The 20131-nt window shown below is 40.1% G+C and overlaps 1 protein-coding gene across 1 annotated transcript in view; it reads right to left on the bottom strand.

Annotated features, from left to right (window-relative positions):
* The window catches only part of LOC128715359 (uncharacterized), a 108676-nt gene that overhangs the window by 795 nt on the left and 87750 nt on the right, over positions 1–20131 (bottom strand). The window contains exons 13-16 of the mRNA XM_053810241.1: positions 19455–19607; positions 16755–18877; positions 13435–13536; positions 11981–12084 (exon numbers count right to left, since the gene is read on the bottom strand). Of these exons, the coding sequence (XP_053666216.1) occupies positions 11981–12084; positions 13435–13536; positions 16755–18877; positions 19455–19607 (2482 nt within the window). The remainder of the gene's footprint in view (positions 1–11980; positions 12085–13434; positions 13537–16754; positions 18878–19454; positions 19608–20131) is intronic.

The raw sequence follows: 20131 nt of genomic DNA, 5'->3' as shown, positions 1-20131 counted from the left end.
TAAAATCAATTTCGTTGTGGAGAAATTAAAACGTTTGGTGGAAAAATCATGCAAACGAGCGAGGATAACGAGAGTGACATTCGCCATTAGATTGAATGGACTATGACTGAAACTTAGTTTGGGGCACTTAGGGAAATTGAAAGATTTTAAACGGTGGATTATTCAATTCAAAGCAAATATTAATGTACATCTCACCGAACCTTTAAGGGGGTAAGTTTGTTTTATTTAAATTTTGTGGGAGTTATTTTTCTCCTGAGGGTTATTCATAACAATGTATTATTAGTTCTACAACTAAATAATAACATTTTTTTTAATTCGATTGAGCTGGCAAAAGATAATACGGCAAACGCCGTCATCATGTAATAAATAAATAAATAAATGAGCTGGCAAAAGTTGGTGCTCGTCTTTAACTCTCGCAAAATATCTTATGAATCAAGATGGGTCATTTGGTAAATAAAATGCATTAACACATTAGCAATTTACTTATTGCATCGTATACTCTAACAATCGTGTTTTACCCTTATTCCCCTATTCCTTATTATTTATAAGATGCCCCATTTTATTGGTTTTAAAATGAGCCATAAGATATCTTATGCACATCGGCAACTGGTAAGTGTGTAAAGAGATGCTTAACTAAGTTCAACAAAATATCAGCAATGGTTCTGTGACAGTAAAAATGGAGATTTCGCTCAATTCGCGTTGAATTGGTGGGCACGAATCGGTAAAAAAACTGCTATGAGATACTGAAACCATTGCTAAAGAATACTATCGAAATCAATTGATCAGATTAAATCAAACACTGCGCGAAAAATGAACAGTTTAGTATGACAAAGCTGTAACATGCAATCGCTTGCGCTTTTGATGCCATACCGGTGAAAACCTCTTATGAAAATGACAACACAATAAATTCTACGCTCATTGATCTATTCTCTAAATATTCCAGCACTATCAGCAATTCATGTAATTTGTTCTATATTTAATAAAAAAAAGCAACAGAGCAAGTTACACATCTAATACACATCTAATACGCATATGAACAATATTGAAAGTATGTTCAGCATACACCATAGATCACATCGACAACCAAAAACAAAAAAACATCTTTTCGTTCAATAACCAACACGAAGCTACTTTAAATTTCTCCCTGTCTGAATGCCCGCAAAAGGTACCCCTTTCCGAAGCACTATGTTGCTCTCGGCTCTTAAGCTATTCACCATATGCACGGGTCACGCAAAAACATTTCAAATTCCCACCCAATATTGTCCACCCACCTTCTACAGCCTCGTTCCAACATCCCAACATCGTACTGGCAGGCCCGGAATGGGATTATATTATGCTGGACGAGTTAATTAATAACAAAATTAGTTCCCCGGAACCCCGATACAACGGTACCGGTTTGATTAGTTTCGTTGTTGGGAAATTAGTGAATCCCAGTTCTCGAACCCGCACACAATAAGGCACACGGTATCGGTTCGACTCGATGAGGATACAACGCAAACAGAACACCAAAGTGCGTTCACATACGCACACTCATTCTTGCTCACCCAACCGTCCTGTAGCAAGAGGCGGCCGGATCAGAATATCACAATTTGAATTTCAATATTCTGCGTCACAAAAGGTTTGGGAGTTTCGCGGGTAAGCACTGTACGTGATGCTACGGTTTCAGCAAAAAAAAAAGTGGTAACTAAATGGTGGCATGATAGTTGTGGTGACTTTTGGCAGCCGGCAGATTAGCGCTCACTAGAGCGTGCCAATCACAGATTGCACAACGTGCTTGGTGCAGAGCTTTTGGTACGATCGCTTACAGAAAAGCTCGTATTCACTGCAAATCGACACAGTGCAGTCATAGCACAAGGTACGGAAAATTACCATCGGTGGAATTCACGCGAATGCGTGTTGCATCACGTGCATTAGTTTAAATCTATCAATGAAAAACACTTTAGCATTCCAGTGCACTGCACATGTTATATTTCATTCAATGACACAAAATATCGACAGATGCAATTTGAATCAATTATTTGTTGATCTATGTTTCCGAACATGGTAGAATTATATTAACACGCGAGTGTAGATGAATGAATGGGAAAGAGAGAATTTATATTAATGACAAAGACGAAATAGCAATCGAATTTGAATTCCGAACTCCATACGCTTCGGGACCAATAATGTAAATTAGGATCTTCATTTGTAAATCGAGTTACTCACTTCAATCGTATTTGATTGTTGAATTGTGGAAAACCGTTAATACGTAGAACGGTGGTTTTGAATTCCTCTATGAATACCTTTATTGAATAATTTTTATGCTTAAGAAAAAAATACATATTTATTAACTTCCTTGGTAATTCCTCGGACTGTTCCTCGGCGAGTTCGCCCATTTCTCACTAATTTGCCTTCAAGATACCCATAGATTTTCCCAGGGAAACAATCTCCTCGATCACTGATGATTTATGTTAGAATTTTCTGAAAGCCATTTTGAGCAATAACCTCAGGTTTCTTCTATGCATAAAGTGTACGTTCTCGTTGTAACTTATAAATAGGCTTGATCAATAAATATTAGGTATGGCGTAATGTACCACAGCTACGTTTCAAAACTTACAAAAAGTGCGTAGAGTGTGTTTATTGGTGGATAAGAGGAAAAGAAGCACAAAGACTGAAAGACTAGTCTGAAGTTGCAGAAACTGTTAGAACATAGCAACGCACACAATCAGAAAACGAGAGCAACTAACAAAAAAATATTCTTCTATATAAAACTTAGTCAGGCATGCAGTCATGCAGCGGCTTCAAAAACTGCATTCCAAAAATCATAAAATTCATAAAATCTTAATATTTTATTGCTCAACATTTGCCTTAATTATATTTGGAAACCTATTTCTAATATTTCTAAATGAGGTATCGAAACCGAATACTAATTGCCATAATCTATGAATCAGAGACATTATTCTGATGACAATATGAGCTCAGTCACCAGTTACAAAGAATATTTTTACATCGCTTATATAGACGACTCACATTTTTCAATGGAAGTATATTATGTTGCAATGTTGCAATGCAAATGTCGTTCGATAAACATTCTATTATTATTATGTTACTAACTGTTAGTGTAACAAGTATTAAAATATAAAGGCAACAACTTAGCAGCATAATTAATAGAAAACGATGCGTGTTACAATACTGTGTAACCTGTTTTCCCGTTTTTTTCCGGCTGACCTGAAATTATCACGCAGTCGGTGCAGAACTGTAACTGTGCTTTATGTGTGCCAATAAATTTGACTACCGACGGTGTAATCACACGGTGCAAGTGTGAGCAAAGTTTGACAGCAATGTTTTATTTGTCCAGCACACGACACCAGCTGGACATTACCCCGAACGTGAATCGATCGCCGGGCCCTGTGTGGGGTTGGGTAGGTACACCCCTAAGTGCAATAAATAAATCAACTTTTGTTCGTAAAATTTTCAATAACCATTTGCTACCGCTGCTGCTCATTTTGCCCATGAGTGTGGTATGATGAATGGTCAACGTGGAGGGGAACTTATACTTCTCTAGCAAATGTCACCGAATGATGACGGTGATGATGGTCACAAAGGAACGAAATTGAGAATAATAAAAATGTCGCAACAAAGAAAATCACCGCTTGGAAAAAAGCATGGATGCAGCCCCGTTCGATGGGAACTTCTTGTGGACGGCAATGAAATGTATGCTTTCAAGTATGCTGTTGAATGGTGCCGTCATCCTGCAACATGGAAACTATATAAATGTTCATTTCTTTATCCTTTCCCTTGCACTTCTGCCACTGTACGTTCTGTACTTTATCATGATGTTCTTCGGTACCATCGTGTACGTGATACTATCCGGGTTCCAGAAGAATGGGCGAGAGATAGTTGCTCCTCTCGACATGCCGACTGTTCCACGAATGATTACTAGATGTCATCCGTGAGATTGGAGTGACAATGGACGTTCCGATGGAATGGTGGAGGGAAAAGCGACGAACCCATGTCCCAGTGTAGTGCAGCCGTGCAAGCGGTGCGAATTGGTAAAATACTCATCCACACACTCCACACGCTCGTATAACAAATGAAGATATCATTTCGTTTTCGAGGATACACTTCCACAGCTTACCTGTACCGGCAGCCACCACCATCACGCCCCAGAAAATGACGCTCATGAATGTCGACGAATGCAACTGTTGAGTGTGCTTTATAAAAGCGAAATAAAAATGGCACATCCGTGCGAATCATAAATTTTCCCTCCTGCGTTCTCTACCCCGACGGGTGCTGTCACCCCCGGCAGTCGGGCTCGTCTGTTCGAACGCTATGCCCAATTTCGTGTCGTGTTTAACCGGTTGATGTTTGCTTTAACCGATTGCCGTTTGCCGACTGCGACAAAGCAGTACCGTAGAACAATATAATAAGCGCACGTTTCGCCACCATGTGACACTTAGCATCATACCGCAACTATTTGTGGGCAGCATTATTTTTGGAGGGGGGCCAAGCGGAATGCGGCATGCATAGCGCCGGTGATAAGTGCAACGTTGTTGCAACGAGCGCATTTGCAAACGTAATCGATTGCAATAAAAATTGTAATAGCACAGTTTGCCTTTATGTGTGTTTCACGCTATTTTTTGTTCTACAGAGAAATTGACATAATTTTTTGCGATATAAGGGACGAATAAAACGTTATAACGTATGGTTTTGTTTTTATATCACGCATCAAACACGGTTTAGGGTCCATAATGTTTGCAATGATAATGTGGTGAATGTATTTTGATTGCTGTTTATTTGTTGTTTATAGAAAAGATTTACGTTGTTCATATTATTGTAACATACACGATCTAATGCGATAAAAAAAATAAATATTATTCATGTTAGCAAATGTAAAAAAAATCTCCTTGATTGCCTTGTGAACCAACCGTATTCCTTAAAATAACAGTTTTAGATATACCCGGTCGTTCTTCAGAAAATAAAAAAAAAATAAAATAAAATAACAGTTTTTTCCATACAGCGATGGTTAATGGTTATTTCGAACCATCGATAACGTCAACTTTGTATGAAAATCGAAAACCATCGATTTCGTACAACATTGATGGTTATTTCCATTAATTATTTTGTGCTGTTATATCTTGTTGTGGTTAACAACTTCATTTTTTCTAAGGATAATAATCTTAAATTAATAATACATAATTTTGTTTGTTTTTTGCTGAGAACTTTCATTGCTTCAATGCAAAAAAAGTAAATACTTGTTCTATGCATTATTAAAAAATAATATTGTTTGTTGACAATAACCGACAATGGAAAATCACGAATATTTTAACAAAGTTATTAAAATTAAAACGAAGTTAATTTTTTTTTGTCTGTCGAAATAATTAAGATACCTAAAAATAATTATCATAAAACATTAAGCAGTACCTGGCTTGGAATCATCCCTTTGTTTAGATTGTATTTATACTCCTACATTACTCTCAACTTTCCACCTCTACTCTCCCAATCGTTCCCTTAGTTCTCGTCCATCATTACACATACCCACACATCGCACTGCAGTAGGACGCAGAGATTTTCTGTTGAGTGCAATTCATGCCTTTAACTCATCGTCTCATTTCTTTGAATTCCATCTCCCCCTATCCACCTTTAGTTTCTCCACCTACTGTCCATTCCCAAATGACCTATCCATTTTAAAAGTTGTCATCCTGGCATAAGTTAGATTTATGGAATAAGTTTAGGTTTAGTAACAGTTGGAATTAAATGAAATGAAACGAATCTTGGTTGTCACTAGAGCTTAAATATGCCCTTGATATGCTATAATGTAAAAGGAATTGGCCAAGTACGCCCGTGGATTAATGTGCCCGTATCTAATGTGTATTGTACTTTCGATGGATTATCAACATGGTTAGATAGAAGATGGACTGACTGTCCAGCTACGGGGAAACCTTTACGTCTGAATAGCTGAGTCAGCTGCATTTGTTCTAAAAAAAATATTTAAATTTGATAATTGCTTCTTCATGGGTCCATAAGCGGCTAGTAGTCCTATGCGAAATTATAATGAATCAATTAACATAATAACAGAAGTCCTCCTAATAACAGAAGTCCCTTCAATAAAGCAAAAATAACCAAAAGGAATAAAAAAGGTGTCCCAAAGACGGACACTGCAACTATCAGAATCAAACATAATCACCTGGTTGACGGCTTCATCAGACTTACATATATTAAATAATGTTTGGCGATTACTAATTTAAGAGGTCTATGAAGATGGCCAACAGTAAAATATCATACAGAAGCTTAAAGTTATTGTTATTGTACAGCATTCAGCCTTTCCAGTCAGATCATAATACGAAAAAAAAGTGTGGAACAGCGCCTTTTTTTAAAGTACAAGCAGTCCCTGAGATACATTATATATAGCAAAGAGGCATATTCCGAGAGAACTGTGTATCTGGAATTTCCGCATAAGACAAACCCGGGAGTAAAATTGTTTACAATTGAAAGTTAAATTCTTTCTTTGCTCGTAATATCTTCTTCTTATTTATCGGCACAACAACCTCAAAAGGCCCAGGTCTGCCATTTCTGGCTTTCTGTGACTTTATTTACCAGAAGCTGGATAGTCAGTCCTGTATACGGGGGATTGTTCCGTTCCGTTCCGGTCCGTTCGTGTGAAGACCGGCGCCGATTGTTCGTAATTCAGTCGATTTCAGGTGATTTTTAGAAAGAAAAAACTGGGAGAGGTTATTTGTTTTGGAACACAGTGCGTTACCACCGCTTATTATTTCTTGCTTGTAACGGATTATTAATACAAAAACTGTCAAATAATAAAAAGAGCCTTCCTGAATCAAATAACGGACACCTAAGGCATCTTTTGCAGATAATATTATGTAAGAAATAGAAATTAAATTGGTCACACCTCAGCACATTCTGGTTTAATAGAGAAAAATCGTCTTATTTGAGGAATAAACGAGTATTTCCAATTGAATAATTATTTTTCAGCAGAACAATTAGACCTCACATTGAACAATAGACAATTGATTAACTTCAATTTTCAATCTAGGAATCGATCGCACCGCAACAGCACGTGACACATTTTATGCGTGCGTAGCAGCAAATAATAATTGAGAAAACATAACTATTGTTTTGGTTAGTATTGCAATTGTAAACAAGTAATGCAATTATAAATATCTTTGACCATAACAACCAGGCAAACAAACTTATTGTAACAATGACAATTATTTGGAAGAAGATTAATAAAAGAAGCAGCTAAAATATGGATACTAAATAAAGTGACTCTTTCACGTCAGAGCGGTCACATGGAATAGAATAGTTTGGAACGTCAGGCTGAATTTTATCCAACTCAATCCTAACATCTTGTTAATTCAAGACCAATGATTGTACCCCTGCCCAATGGAAGGACTCTATGTGTCCAACGGTTCCAGTAATGGACACCTCTTCCAGCTTTCTAACGATAACCTGGATGATCGACACAACGTAGAGGTTTTGTGTCGGTGTTTACGTATGCTCGCGTGTGCTCCCGGTACGGAAATGTTAAATGGTGTCCGCGATGCATTATATTGCATAGCGAAATGTTTTAATACAATGCTAAAAGCGCAACTGCTCGCGATTTTGGTCACATTCTTCCTCCTTGAGTTCAATCTTGTAAACAAAGCAATACCTTGCAGTGACATTCCTACGCTTACTGTTGTGTATTTCTTCTGTGAGCCTGTAGATAATTGCAATTTGCTACGACTGTCCGAAATAAAAAACAAGATAAAAAATTGTGATTCCAATTGCGGACAAAATTAAAAGGAGTTTCTGTGGAATTCAGAAAGACCATTCAGAAAGAAAAATAATAAACCATTACATTTTTCTCACTAACAATTATCTCAAAACTCAAAAAAAGAGTAAAGGGCATTAATGATGAATTTACACTAAATTCGATTTGTGGTAAAACTGCTAAGCTAAGCGGTGAACTTAGCGGTAGCGACAAGTAAAAACACTTATTTACTTTTTTTTTTAATTACATACATATTATGTATATTTGATTATATAATGTTAATCATGCAAAATTCATAAACGGTTGGGTTATAGTTTAGGTATGAAATTATTTAGTTAAAACGTGAAGATTGACCGGAATTTGAAGCTGTCCGTAGTATGATTCAGTATGGTAAAAATAGAAATAAAAGGTCTTCCTGATAGATTAGCATTTTGGAACATCGCAAGCAATGTGTCACTGCATAAGCTTCGTCACTGGTGCCTTTGGTAGCATATTCTCTTTTTTACCTAATACACGTGTCTTACTGTGTCGTGTCGTGTCCTCCATCAATTTCTCTTTAAGCAATTGAATTGTACAGCGATTATCGTCCATGCGGGTCTATTGAATAGCGATAGAAATAATCTAAATGGTTCCACCTATCCTTACATACCGGTACGCGAAGGACATTTGATGGGAGAAGGTAATAAAATACGTGCTTTACGTAAATTGCATTACTTACTACGAATTCAACGTAAGCGCTACATTTTACACCATCCATGCAATTGAAGCGGACAGATTCATTCTGTTCCAAGAAAAGCTTTCCGGACTTCTGTTGACAATTTTTCCCCTGGATAAGGAAGCTTTGCGTAGGATTCGCCCTACCCACACAACGATCGGGATTGGTTCGCTCTGCTTTACAAACTTTACCGGAAACACATTGACTGAGCGAGAAGCAAAATTCAAACAAAAAAAAGCAAGCTATGTAATGACCAAAGCACAACGGTAAACCAGTGAAATGGGTTAACGCGCAAGTGGCTTTCAATGTTTCGCCATTTCGCTGACTTTTTATTTTTGTTTGGTGGTGCTGTTTTGCGCTTTGCCGGAAACTGGGCATACGCGGCTAAATCGTTTTTTAAAGCAAGAAAGGTAAACATATTGCCAGCAACACCATAACATAAATATCTGCTTTATTGACCACCCACGCGCCAACCATCAACGCCAGCCGGGTGCCACGCCAGTTTTTCTCGGTATTTGGGAACGGTGAACGGCGGTTTTGCGCTGTGGTGTGCAATTTTCCAGCAACATTTCGCCCATCGGTGGTACTGGGGTGTGACGGTGGTATATTGGGCGGGTTGGTTTGGTTTGCAGTAAAATTGTAGGTTGATTTTCACCCATGGACATGGGACTTATTTTCCCATTTTCTTTTTTTGTTGCCAGCGCATGCGGTGACTCTTCTTTGAGGTAGAACAATAATGAGTAAAAAAAAAAACGGATGGCTTTGGCTGTGGCCGGGCACATTTTTGAACATTCCGCTAATCGTTTCTAAAGAATCTGAAATTGAGCGAAAAAAGATTTTACGTAAAAATTACCTGCTCGATGGACAGTTTTAACCAGTCACGAGAATGAAAGATCCATGTTTTCCAGCGCGAAAGAATATAAAAATGCTCCTGCGCACTGGAATATTCAAGACATTCGAATAAGCATGCTTTAGACACGATAAAACCTCCAAGTGCCATACACTGGCGTTAACGATACAGTTAATTCGCTACTTTTACGATCCCACTCTAAAGCTGATGTGAACGGAGATGCCCTTGTGCAAGACAAACTCATAAAAAGTGGGATTGATTTTAGCACTTCTTTGCGGGATACTGAAAAGAAATTAACGGCGGTGCAGCGGATTAGCATCGAGGCAATAAGATGCCATAATTCGATGAGCTTGAGCAACACGACCAGTAATGCCAGTAATTTCAGCATTAACATTGTCACCAGTAACGGAGGATTAGAATACATCGTTAAGTAACAGTAGATTAGTTGAAACAGTATACATTACAAACAACATACAAAATTATTAACAGTAACGCAAGTTGAACGTCTAACTCTAATTGCAATAACGATTTTTTGTAAATAGCCACTTGAATGTTAGGATTGAAATTTCCGTTTAGTGCTGTAAATCGTCTTCAAGAAATTTTTATGTGAAAGGTAAATGAACTCCTACAACAATTGATGCTTTAGATATGATCGATCCGGGCGTATATCCGACTGTTAAGAATTCATTATGAAAACATCAAACATCTTCTTGCAACAGTGCATGAATCTATCTTCGAGGTCACGTCCCCTGAATAGAGTGATTCTTTGCTCAGTCATAGCGATAATGAAACCATACCGATATTTCCCCGGGACCGCACCTACTCCTAACGCTTCCCGATAATATCCACGAGGTCAACACGGTAATGGCGACTCGTAGCATTTATGGCAGCTTTTGACGGGTGCCAATCACCGACTGTTTGGAGAAGGCCGCGGGAGAGGCTCACTCGCCCAGGTTGGTAGCAATTTTCCGAGCACCGTATCATTAACCGTGCACAAAGGTAAACGAATGAAAATTGACTAATAATAACAGCGGACGCGAACAGACCGAACCGCACGAAGCAGGATCTGACTCACTGCGGGCAAGGCCTAGAACGGACTCTCAGTGGGGGAGTTATATGAGATCGTTGGGGGTTGTAGGAGAAGGTAAATATCTGAAAGCTACCTGCCATTAACATTGTAAATCCATTAGAGCAATGAAAAGGCCATGTCTAAGGTTGTCGTTAAACGATCGAAACAGGCAGGGAAAAAAGAGGAGAAGGGAGTGAAAAGTGGTCGATTGGAGCAGTTTCCCAAGTCGACTGGATAATCAGTTTCTGTTTCCCAGAAAACTGGCCTTTTCAAGTCGCATGTCGCGAGGTCGCTCGAATACAGGTGGTTGGTCGTCTAAATATTCTGTACCGTACTCATTGGCGAACCATCAACATCGTACGGCGTGATAATTTATCGTTGGCGCTTGGAAACACTCAAATAACCATTTTTGAACACTGATAAATATCTTTCGGCTTGTACATGATGCAAGTCGAAGTGATATTTTTTTATGGAAAGTGGAATGTTTAGACATTCGAGGATGATGCTTTTGCTTATGGTTCCAAATGTGGGTGAAAGTTTATCTTCCACGGAAAGCAAGCAATCGGAAAGCCTTGTCCTAGCGGAAAGCTAGCGATGAAAGATGGGGAAAATAACATCTTTATGTTAATTTTCACTCTAAATTACCTTTGGTATTATTACCACGAAGGAAACAAAATCTCCTCTACACCATCTTTAGCGCTTGATTTAATGTTCTTTATCATGCTGTTTAATATAAAATTTCCAATAAAAACACACACAGAAATAAAGTTGAAAATTTTAAATTATAAATTATTACATTATTCAGTACTTAAAAGTCAAATCGATTGTATATTAAAATTCATTCAATGTTGGTGTCAAATACTTCCTACTTGCGGTGTGGCAGGTTATTTTTCTCCGTACACTTCAAAAAAAAAATATTCGTACACTGTATTTTTAGAATTGGCTGTTTGAAGTTTTAATGAAATGATTGGTTTGTTCAACAAAAATACACGTTTAAGCGTATTATTACTAGTAAATTTTTAAAGAAAGTGTTGAAGAAAACACATAGAAGAAAATGTTATTCAATTATACAATTATTCATTTGACGAATATATTCTCATAAACCGTAATAGAACCGTAATAGAAATTTTGCAGATGATTAAATTAAACTTTATTTAAAAAAAAAAAATAGTTGCCATAAAAAATACGGAAGAAAAACTGTTATTATTTTTTTTTTCTTCTTTATATTACAACAGTAGCTAAGCGGCAACACGATAACTATTTTGTACACTCCTTCTGCATACAATAAGTCCTTTCCTCATGAATCGATTTTGCAAAGTACGAAGAAAAGTATCAGAAATGCAAACTGCAGCCAGCCGACCCGTATAGCAGGCCAAATGGGTTCAAAAGTTTTCCCACCTACCGGACGACTGGCAGGATGTTGTGTGGGCATTTGGAGAAAAAAAGTGCTCTACACAAGAACGATGAAGAAACAGCGGCCCCTGTTAAGGAGATGGAAGGAAGGATATGAACGGGGCGATGAAAATGGCAAAGGTGAATAAGAGAAGCACAGTGGCAGTGGATACAAAACAAAAAATCGAGTATACAAGCACTTACCGACATACAGCCCGGTGTCCGTGTTGAGCTGCCTTAGCTTACCGGGAGATCTTCTGGTGATTGGCTTACCGCCGTCAACCTTCAGCGTACCGTCCTGTGAGTTCCTGTTGGGTTTTGTTGCGAGTCACCGTTTGGAGATTTTTTTTTTCGGTGGTTGGTTGAGAATTTCCCATTTTGGCAGACCAAGATGTGGTCAGTGCAAAGTGTTGAGCAGTTTGGTCAATTGGTTTGTCGAGTCCAGCAGGCAGTGACGCACGGCAGTGATGGGAGTTCCAGGTCCAGGTTGACAATGAACGGCACCAGATGGCGCACGGCCACATGCACGCACGGCAACCAACAGTCACACATGCAATACGTAGGCCGTTGAATCGATGTGAAAATGTGGATGGATGGTGAATTTTCCCAACAGGGTGAACATGTGACATCCACCATCGTCCAGCAGGGAACGGATTTGTAGAGTATTAGTAGATACGCGAGTGTGTGTGTGTGTGTGTGTGTGTGTGTGTATTTGGCCATGGGAAAGGCCAGTTTCCGTGTGGAAAATTGACGGCAAAACGTTGCCACATGAAAAGCGGAAAGGTCGCCATCGGTGGCAGAAGAATGAACAAGTCAAACCGGTGAAAGGGTTGCAGAATGAAGGTGTAAGTGAGAGAGGAAGAACGGGAAAGCAAGATAAAAAATCGTTATAAATGAGTTAGAATATCGGCCAGTTAGGCGGAAAAAAGGAATGTTTCAACCTTTGCTATCAGCGAACGAGCGTATGGAAATTGTGCTATCGATTTTATGCTTTTTGTTTTTCGTTCCCATCGTCCGTCTCCGGGTGATTGATAGATTTATAATTCATGAAAAATTGGTTTTTGTTAGAAAAACCTTTCAGTGGTACATTAGCTATGCATACGGCGATGTAGAAGGATGATGGTTTTTTTTTTGTGTGGAACGCAGGAAATCCAATGGTTCGCCAGTCAGCACTGAATGCGCTGCAATAGAACGGTTTTTGTTACACGGCGCAAGTAAATTCTACCACGATAGGCAACCGGTAGTGGTAAACCACTAATCAACACGGAAAAGGAGCATACACTCAGCATGACTCTCAATGTGTGATGTAAAGGAATTGGAAATTGAATTTACTATCAGGCGGAAAATGTGTAATTCTGAATATGATTTACGAAAATAATTGCTGCATTCAACGAGCATTAGGATTAATAGCTGTGAAATTTTACCATTATTTGAGTTGTAATGTATTCATGGACTTGCGTATTTTTAAAATTTTCAAAGGTTCTTTGACATTATGCAACAAAATTCGTTTACCTCACTGAGGTGATGAATTTCTATAAATGTTGGTTTTACACCTTGTGCACTATGTGTACAGTATAGTATTTATGGTAAGTCAGACATGAAATCAATAGCACATTAACCTTAGCAGAACTGTGGCGAATCATCGAAGATCCACTTACCTTAACGCTCGTACTCGATGCCAAAGTCCATCGCTGACTTTGGTGGCATTGTATTTGATATTAATTTCACCCGAACCGAGATTGTACCGGAGATGCAGGTACCTACAGCAATGGCAAAAGGATAGAGAGAACGGATAAGTAAACAGCATCATCTGTATGATCATATGCGATGTGGCCAGTGACGGTACAGCGAAATGGTAGCAAAGAAAATCCAACAAAACGGAACTCATTTAGAAACTTCATGTTAGCGAAAGGAAAATAGTGAGCATGGACAGACGCGTACCATTTTGTTGCCCGAGGAAAGATTAAATTTACACAGTATCTATCGAGCAAATAGTATCTGTCCACCATCGTTCACGGGTCGTTGTTGTTCATTTGAATACGTTGCATCCGGACGTTGCACGAAAGGAATTTGCATAGCGATGATGCAAGATGCAAAATGAAACAGAAGCAAAAACACGAATCAAATTCACCAAAGCTGATGGCTTTGCACGAGAGCAGAAGTGCATCGGTGCGAATTGGTTCTCGGTAGTTTTGTGCGCTTTTTTTCGTTGTTGGGTTCGGTCCTTATTTTCCAAGCGATATTTAAATATTTGATCACTAGTTTCATGAACGTCCGGTGGTATAGATACGCGTACACGAATCATCTAGTCGCTTGCACACTTTTGTGCACTTTTGATCGAATCTTCTTACGCGATTTGATTGAAGTGCGTGATAACACCGGGAATGATTTTCTTTTCCGGTTATCTCCTACTGCGATTCGTCTACTCTGCTTCGCACCGGCTGAGGAACCGCTGAGGAACCGCTAGCAGGATTATTTGATATTTGTTTGCAGTGGAAGATAACAAAAGCACCTCGGTACTACCACCATTTCATTCGAACATTCGTTATCTACCATGCCGAACGTGCCAGCCTCACATCCCCAGCAATGGTTATTTTCGGCACACCGAAGCACAAGAAAACAAGGGGATCAAGCAACTTAAAATTCTTATCTCGTACTTGTCCGCTTTTCCACCGGAGCGGAGTGTGTTTTAGCCGATTCAGGACAACCGAAATCGATTTCAAGCCACATTAACTGATGGCATTTTTGAGCTACGCGTCCCTAACGAACGATAGAATGAAAGGATGATTCTTTGCTGTCTGTCTTTCTCCACCTAGAAATGTATCATTTTTCTTGTGCTGCAGAGTGAGAATAGAACAAACAGGAACGTTGGGTTACGCGTGGTAGCGGTTGCTTTTTTCACCGGGTGACAAAATTAAACGACAAACGTTAAATAAAATTTATATTCCATGGCAGCTGCACGCGATATGAATGTTAATGCGAAGGTCAAATGACACATAATAATTAAAGGCTGGGCTGGGCTGGGTGAAAAGTCCTCTTTGTAATGGTTCTAGCTACCGTGGGTTGTTGCTTCCGGTTGTAGTTCATGGATCGATAAATGGCGACACTAGGCTTAGAGCCATAAATGTGTGCAGGGTTTCAGTGAAAGAACTGTACACCTTAACCAAGTTAATGAAAGGTATGTATCACACTTGTTTAGAAATTAGCAAATGGTATTTTTAATTAGCTATAAATGGTATTGTAAAATTTAACTTATGCTGTTAAAAACAGATAAAAAAAGCATTAAAATCAAATATTATTTTTATCATTATTTATTAAAAAACATTAGTCGGCCTTAGATCTGCTAAACAATGTGACTTAATAACTAACATTAAGGATAAGGGAGAGAGATCACGAAGACGGGTACGAAAAATTGATAACGGCACATGATAGTTAAACAGACAAAAGTCCAGCGATGAAAATCGCGTGGAAATAGGAATGTCGGGATTGTAGGGATTCAAGGCCTAATAAGCGACACCGATGATGATAGGAGGGAATTGCCGCAGACTGGTAACCCGAAAGGAACCGACGAGTGGCAAGACGCGTGAATTTGCGCTGAGCCCGCTCAATCCTAGCAATCGCAGTAACTCCAGACGGTGACCAAACAACGCAAGCGTATTCGAGGATCGAACGCACCCAGCAACAATACAAAGCCTTCAAACCTAAAGGACCACGGACATTTGACGAAAAACGAGTAATGAGCACGTAATGAGTATATGAGCCCAACATACGGTTAGCTTTGCCAAAAACAAACTCCAAATGAACGTTAAACGTTAGTTTCGTGTCAAGCCACACTCCGAGATCCTTGATGGATGAAATACGATTTATGCCGATTCCACAAATTGTATAACGTCAAAGGAACATGTTGGTAGATTTATCCAATATGGAACCATTTAACGCACCCTTCCGTAGTAAATAATAACAAAAATTACTGAAATCATAACATATTATTAGCCAATAAAATTATGGCAAGGTAAGTACAGAGGACTTCGACATTTTCATTCCTGTGTTTGGTATTTTTCCCTTTTGTCAAACCAATATATCACTACAAGTATATTACCTAACCATAGTAAGCAAAGAAGGCGTTTGGTGAGGGAAGGCTATTTCTAAATGATACATAAAATAAATTTACAATTTGTGCACTGGAATGGTTAATCCACCAATCAATCCTTTTTCAATTTCTCCTACAAAGGCAGTGTAGATGTTCGAGATAGGATAACAGATAAGGACTGAACAGTATAGGACTGAATGTTGTGAAGGACATTTGCCTTCTCAAAATTTTGTTAAGTGATTCATTCACTGTGGGCTTCCTCACTTAAAACGAAAAGTGAAGGTTTGGTTTACATCTGCTGAGATGCACGAAGTCGATGTTCTGAATCTAACATGAAAATGGTCTCAATATGATCGAATGTATATCTTATTAGTAAAGAAAATGTCCCAAAAGTAAAAGGAATTTGTTAGTTGCAAGGGGGTTGGAGTAAGAGATCAAAATCAGTTTGATCAGACTCAGTTTGTGGGTTTGGAGCTTGGACACTGTGACTGCATCATCTGCAAAAAAGTTATTATTGGACGAATGTTAGTATGCTCTTTGGGTACATCTTTTTCAAAGTAATTATTGAATTATTTCATTCCTGGACTATTTGTAGCTCTTTAAAATGGTGCTCATTTGTTTACATTTTCACATTGGAAATTAAGAAATAAAAACATTCACAGCTTGCTAAAGCATGTTACATCCAGTTGAACCCAAAACCGATAATCCTTGTCATAAGAATGTAAAACAGTATCTTGTAATTATGAAAATGTCAAGAAGCAAAAAATAGAATGAAAAATGTAAAAAAGGAATAACGTGACACCGTCAGCGTAACATTTCATGCTCAATAAATAATGAACCGCTGACCATCACCGTTTGATCGTAAAACTCGTCCCACCCCAAACTTACCCATTTTCGATGCCCAACGACAAGAAGTCGTCACCCTCGAGCGCACTATGCCGGCCAGTCCAGAGGATAAGCCCGTTCGCGGAGTGCGTTTTGAAGCGCAGATTCAAATCAATCTCGTAGCTAATGACACGCCGCATCGTTTCGGCGTCACTGTAGTGGAAGTAGCTGTCCGTGCCGGTGAAACACGCGCCCTGATACTTCCGGAAGTATTTGTTTTTGTACTTTATACTGCGCAGGATGTCATCTTCGTCGTTCCGTGGGTCTTTCTGTGGTTGCTGCTGTTGTTGTTGATGCTGTTGAAGTTGTTGCTGCTCCTGTTGTTGGTCCGACCGAAGTCCGTGCCGGTTTCGTTGGCTGAAGCTCTTTGATTCATTCTGGTCGCTTTCACCTTCCTGCTCGACTCCAGTACGTCGCCGATGGTGGCTGGGGACATGCTGCGGCTCATGATGGTCATGATGTGGATGGTGACGGTCACCATCAACTCCATCGTGACCCACCTCAACCACGTCTGTATCCGTGTCGTATTCATGCTGCGTTTGAGGCGGTTCACCGTATCCGTCCGATGCGACACCCCAGAAGCTGCTATCGAGCGTCTCATCCGCGTCGTTGTCGTTGTCGTTATGATTTTTCATAATCCGGTTCATCTCCTCGATCAGCGTCTCATCGATCTCGGGCCCGTCCGGCACAACCGAGTCGTGCTGGCCCCGATGCTGACGGTCTCCCCGGGCCCTCCAGCCACCTTTTCGGTGGAGCAGAAAATCAGGTCTGTACGGTATCCGGTCGCCATGCTGGTCGTAATCTTTCCCGTACCCATCACCGTCGTAAGCTGCTCCATCGTCAGCGCTATTACTGTCGTCGTTGTCGTCGTCGCCGTCGTCGTGGTCGTGGAAAGTTGACGACGGTTCATGCTGGCCCGTATCCTTATTGCTGGTCGGCAACGTCTCCGATTTCGTTTCCGGCCGTCGCCGCTGCTGCCGCAGGAGGGCGCGATTCTCCACCGTCTTGTGATGTTTGGCTGAAGACTGTTCGTTCGCATCCACCTGCGGTCTGCGGTTGTTCCGTGTCGCATCATCATCATCATCATCATCATCATCATCATCATCATCTTCACCATCATCCGGCATCATGTCACCCGTGCTGTCACCTTCAGCTTCGTCACCACTGTTCGTCGCCATCATCATTTTTCGGTCATTAACCACCATCGTACCGGTGCTCGGATCATAAACCTCGGTCCCCCGATCCACTGGCTGCTTGTTCGTTTCGTCCTTCGTCAGTTTTACCGCTTCGTCTCGTTCTTCTTCTATGGCCACTTCGCTACTTTCGACCAACATTTCCCCACCGCCGTAATCTGCGTAATCATTCGATTGCGTGGAAAATGAGTCCTTTGATTTTTGCCGATCGATCCAAACGATTATCTTTTCATTAGCGACAGTCGATGCAGCCACGCTCGTTGCCGTTGTCATCGGTCCGTCGGTCGCCGTGGAGGTTTCCGCTTCGCCTGCGTAGGGCGATTGTTTATTTGCCTCATTAGCCGAGGATGCTGGTGGAGCTGTTTTTATTTCACCCGCAGCCGACTGATGGCGAGTCCATTTGTTCGCTCCCGGTTGATTGTAATCGTTCCCAGTGTTCGTTCCCGGTGTACCATAGTTGTCATCATCATCGTCGTCATCGTCATTCTGATAGTAATCGTTGTAGCCCTCATCACTCTCCTCGGAGCTACCGTCGCCAACATCCGCCGGATTATTATCATGCGGCAAAGTACTGTCTTCCGGTGGAGCTTGCGTCGTCGAGATTGAGGTCCCCGAGAGGGCCGTTAAGGGCTGTGACGGTTCCGATGCGGCAGGTGGAGACAATGCGCTCATCGCACGGTGGTCGTCCGAATGTTCTTGCTGTTTTCGCTTCAGCAACCGTTGCTGCCTTTCAATTACTTCCGACGGTAGCTCCTCAGCCTTGTTGCACTGACGGTTCTGCGGGTTGCATTGGCATTCGTAAGTGTCGAGGTTTGGGACACACTTGGCCAGCGGACCACATGGCCGGGCGACGCAGGCATGTGGACAGTTTTCCACGTTCGAACCACCGAGTGCCTCCGAGATGATTGCAATCGTCCGATCGTTAATGTCGACCTGTGGGAAAAAGATATATGGAAAATAATGGTCGGGTTGTTACACACATTACTTCACACTTCATCCATCATCGATGAATGTTTTCAGAATGATTTTCGCACCATGTTTTAAGTGGTTACATTAAAATATATTTAAATTTTTTTACATTAATTTTACGTTTACAGGAAGCATCCGCAAAGAAAGACCAACATTTAAACAAAGTATAATCTAAATTCACCGATGTTTTGAGCTTCCATGTATTGTTTCAAAAAGTTTGAAACGGTTATGAAATTCTATAATTTGAATATATTAATTAATATAAGTACACCTATTAACGATTCTAATTTTGTTATTTAAAAATAATTTATCTTATACTTTCCTAATTTATTGACTGATAAATTTTTTCACCATACTTTGGATTCCTATATTGATTAAATCAAGGAACAATAATACTATCCCATTCCATCTGCAAACTACGTTTACATGTCTATTTGAGGATTATCTCCCAAGAACTATGATCAGATTAATAATCAAAAGTGAATTATAATACATTTATCCCATCCCTTTCTTCTTTGCGCAGTCATTTTTCGTTTGTTACCTTCTGAATGCAACCGGCGAATGATCCTTTATCCCGCAAGCTCGTCGGCAGCGTGTGCACATTGTGGATGCCACCGAGGTACAGGCTGTGCGGCAGCGAAAGATGCCAGAAACCGTTCGGAGACACCGTCATCACTTCCGGTAGCTGATCAATCTGTGTTGGCGGATTTGATAAATGAAAATGGCAAACAAAATTAATCTAAAGACGTTTGGTTGACGGGTGCAGCTTAGCATTAAATCGGATTAATTAGAGTGATCTGTTTGGAATCGTGCTGCGCCTAGATGGACGAGTGCGGGCAATGGTCAACCTTAAGCTAGTTTGCCGTCCGGGAAAGGCTGTAATTTAATAAAACTTTTTTACTCTTTCCTGCCATACTCGTGCGCTGTTGCAAATCTTTACTGATGTAGCTTTCTGTTTCGGTGCAGAGAGTGTACCGGAAAGACGAAAAAAAACGAGAATGAAAATATGCCATGCCTTTGTCAGCTTCGGCGCAGTTAAAGGATGTTCTGAAGAGTTTAAATTGTCACCCACAGTACGGAAGGTTACTGCACGTTTCATGCAGCTCAACACAACGGAGGACACAGAACGTGGGGTTGTGAAATGGTGGTGAGGTAATTACAAAATAAAAATTTAATTAAATCATTTCACTCATGGTGTCGGCTGGCAAAGGAGTACAC

Source organism: Anopheles marshallii, chromosome 3 (assembly GCF_943734725.1).
Source record: "Anopheles marshallii chromosome 3, idAnoMarsDA_429_01, whole genome shotgun sequence".
Lineage (NCBI taxonomy): Eukaryota > Metazoa > Arthropoda > Insecta > Diptera > Culicidae > Anopheles > Anopheles marshallii.
The sequence above is the reverse complement of the archived record's forward strand: the minus strand, read 5'-3'. Positions and strand labels throughout refer to the sequence as shown.